The 3,744-nt window shown below is 37.9% G+C and overlaps 1 protein-coding gene across 1 annotated transcript; it reads left to right on the forward strand.

Moving 5' to 3' along the window:
- Positions 1–907: 907 nt before the first annotated feature.
- On the forward strand, positions 908–1,624 carry LOC110145316 (protein FAM209-like). The gene has a single exon (XM_070462182.1). The coding sequence runs from the start codon at positions 908–910 to the stop codon at positions 1,622–1,624; it is 717 nt and encodes a 238-aa protein (XP_070318283.1).
- Positions 1,625–3,744: the final 2,120 nt, after the last annotated feature.

Genomic DNA, 3,744 nt, shown 5'->3' on the forward strand with positions numbered 1-3,744 from the left:
AAAATAGTATAAGGAACCAAGATCTGTGCTTATTTCTACATTTGTTTCTTTCAGATTTTGGGAGTATCATTTCTCTTAAACCCTTTCGGCTAAGAAGACTTAAAGAAATACATGTATGTATACTCATGTGCCATCTATTTAACTGTTCAAGTATGCATGTGTAACAATATCAGGATTGTTAACCTGTACCCTTACGAGAAACACTATCAACTAGATTACACTGCTTTTATATTTTACTTTCAGTCTTGCAAACTCCATTCATTTCCAAAGTTACTTGGAAGTTAAGTCAGGGGATCTTAGTGAGGTGGTTTCATACATTTGTAATATAATTCCATTCTTTAGTCAAATTCTTCATTCCATTCTTGATGTCAAATTTTTTAAAACTATGCATGCATTGATTTAATTGTGTGCTGTAAGGTTCTTCCGGTTTTCACAAATATGTAGTGTCACGTATTTTCCATAACATCACACAGAATAGTTTCACTGCCCTAAAACAGTCTCTATGCCTGGAGAAGGAAATGGAAACCCACTCCAGTATTCTTGCCTGGGAAATCCCATGGATTGAGGAGCTGGTGGGCTACAGTCCATGGGGTCTCAAGTAATCAGACACGACAGCGACTGAGCACAGTCATTTTTAGGAACAGTGTAGGCCACACAAAATACATCAGTGGCTTCTAGTTTATGGCCTCTGATTTAATATCTTACTTTTCCACTTGTCCCTCTGCTCCATAGGGGCACATGCCCACGGGTCTGCTCTGCTCAGCCCAGGGTCTGGATTTAACTAATGGAAAAATAAAAATAGAAGACTGAACCACCCTCCCAGTAGAGCACCAGGTTGAGAAAGAATACACTGGCATGAAAATGGCATTCTGTCACTCCCCACCTCTTTTTCAATCGCCCTCTGGGAATGTCGCCATTTCCCTTTAAGCCCTACTCCCAGTTGACCCCCACAAGCCTCCTTACCCTCTGCCCTGAAGTCATCACAATGAGCACATGGGTTCTGGCTGGGGCGGGGCCCATTGTGACATCACCAAGGGCCAAGCCTTGGCTGGTCCTCAGTCTCCAGGCGCCACGGCAGACCAGCACACCAGGAGCTGTTTCCTCTCGGCTCACCATGTGGTCCGTCAGATGGTTCCTGTGCTTTTTCATGGCTGTTACCTATGTCTACGCTTCAGTGTTTACTTCCCTGAGAGAGAAAGCCGAAGAACTCCAGGCGAAGGTGCTCTGCGGAGGACACTGTCTAATTCAGAATCAACCAGAGCATGCTCAACACTGGCTTAAGATCCTGTTGCTCGGGCTTCTCTTCATTGCGCTCATGTACCTGATAGAGAAGTTGACAGGAGAGAGTGGTGAGTGTAATGTGCAGACTCCTCCTTCCCATCAGGGCGATTCATTTGGCTCTCCGGGAAAGAAAAAGAAAAAGGCTTCCCCCAACAAAGACTATATGTTCGATACCTTAACCCAGCTCGAGATGGACCTTGTGAAATTTGTGCCCAGGGTGCATAATCTGAAACTCACCATAGCAACTGGAGGTGACCTCAACCCTCCCAATGTTGAGGTTCCTGCAGACTCACACAGTAACATTACAGTGTATGAGCTATGGAGCAACGAAGACTCTGATTGAGTGGATTTGTATGTCAAAGTAGGAGAGGATAAGGCATTGACATAACTTATCCAAACTAATAAAACTCTTCTGAAGCAAAAGAAAGAAGCCTCTGATATTTTTATTTGCTCTACAGTTTGACCTTTTCCAGAGTGTCGTATAATTGGCAGCATGCAGTGTATAACCTTTTCCAGAATAGCTTATTTTACTTAATAACATTCATTCAGGTTTCATCCATTTCTTTTTGTGATTTGATAGTTCATTGCTTCCAACTTGTGGGTGAGAGAGAGAGAGAGAGTATGAATTAAGCTGTTATAAAATTCATGTGCATGTTTTTGTGTGGGCATTATCAAATCATTTGCTGAACAATCTAGGAGTGTAATTGATAGATCATGTTGTATAACCACATTTAACTCTGTAAGAAATTGCCTCCAAAGTGATTCTACCATTTTGCAACCCACTAACAACGAATGAGAGTTCCTGTTGTTCCTCATCTTTGCCAGTAACTGGTTTGTCAGATTTTTGTATTTGACCATTCCATTAAATGTAGTGGTATCTCATTGTTTTAGTTTCACGAGTCTACTCTAAAACGTTATCTTATTTTCATATTTCCATTGCAGCATTTCCATTGTGTTTTATTACCATCAGTTCTTCAGGAGTTTTATCTCTAATCTGAGGTTTAAATAGATCTTCTGCTCAGCAAAACTTCTGCTGCTGTTTATACCATCAGTGATAACGTTGCTTAATTAGTCCTCTAATAATTTTTTGTTGAACGACTCGTAACTTGAAATCATGTATAACACTGAGCACATTTTCTTTTCCCGAGTATCGCTTTGTCCACTAATATTGAATGCCTCCACGCAAAAGTTTAAGTTCAGCATGAACTCGTTTCCCCCATTTTTTTTCGGTTTGTTTAGATTCTCTTATATACTTACTAGATGTTAACCAAATCTGTATTTGTACCAGTTACAGTTGCAGTGGTACATTTACCCTGAAGTTTCATTACAAGCAAATATGTATTTTATCAGAATCTTGACTGATTATGTGTCTTCTTCATATAGTTTTGAGAAAACTACATGCTCATTATTCAAGTTTTTAATAATCTGTGCCTCTTCTCCACTGAGATTCTAATGAGTCAATATATATTGATAGAACTAGAGAGCAATCATACAATATGTTGGTATAGTTATTGAATAAGTTATATTTTAGAAATGACACTAACTAAACAGTTTGCTATTGGTAACAATTAATTTTCTCTCAGTGATTTTGTAATTTTGAAGGTCCGAATGCTCTTCAATATAATCCATAGACAGAGAAGATCAATTAGCAAGCACCTAAATGGAACATAGATTTATAGAATGTCTAATGATCAGTTTTAACTAGTTTCACCTAGAGTCTTGTAGTTCAGTTATAAACATTTTTGTTTTTCTGCAGTAAAGAGAATTTGCTAGTTCTCTTGGGGGGAAGACTATTTTACTCAATATTTTCCTATGCTTTTGATTTTCAAGAGAAGAGAAATCTTAAGACACTTGTTTTCTAATTCCTGGTACTGTGCCTAATGAATATTTTTCTAGTTAATATGTTATCATTAATAAAATGTACATTCTGTTTACTTCCAACACTGATTTAAAGGGACTCATGATAAAAGACATATTTCAGTTAACTATGTTTGGGATTGACAGGTACACACTGCTGTATTTAAAATGCATAACCAACAAGGACCTACTCAATAGCACAGGAAACTCTGCTGAATACTCTGTAAGGACATAAACAGGAAATGAATTTGAAAAAGAATAAATATATGTATAACTGAATCACTTTGCTGTAGACATAAACTATCACAACATTGCTAACCAATTGTCCTCCAGTATAAAAATAGAACATTAAAAAAGGAAAATACTTTCACTGAAGACAAAAATAGCAATATAAACTAAACAATGTTGAGAATGAGGCAGATGATTATTGTACTTCACAGTACACTGACTTTATCAATATAAATATTAGTCATTATTTGAAATGGAAGGAAATTAACTCAGCATTGCTCTGTCACATGAAGCCATATACATAAGCAGCTTACTTTAAGTCGTTACCATGGATTGGCCTAGTACAAAGTGAGCCTGAAGTAGACTGGTGGACTTACT

Source organism: Odocoileus virginianus, unplaced genomic scaffold (assembly GCF_023699985.2).
Source record: "Odocoileus virginianus isolate 20LAN1187 ecotype Illinois unplaced genomic scaffold, Ovbor_1.2 Unplaced_Scaffold_1, whole genome shotgun sequence".
NCBI lineage: Eukaryota > Metazoa > Chordata > Mammalia > Artiodactyla > Cervidae > Odocoileus > Odocoileus virginianus.

Bases quoted from the DNA above. Each gene is read 5' to 3' on its own strand.
- LOC110145316 (XM_070462182.1), top strand. From the start codon at position 908: ATGTCGCCATTTCCCTTTAAGCCCTACTCCCAGTTGACCCCCACAAGC.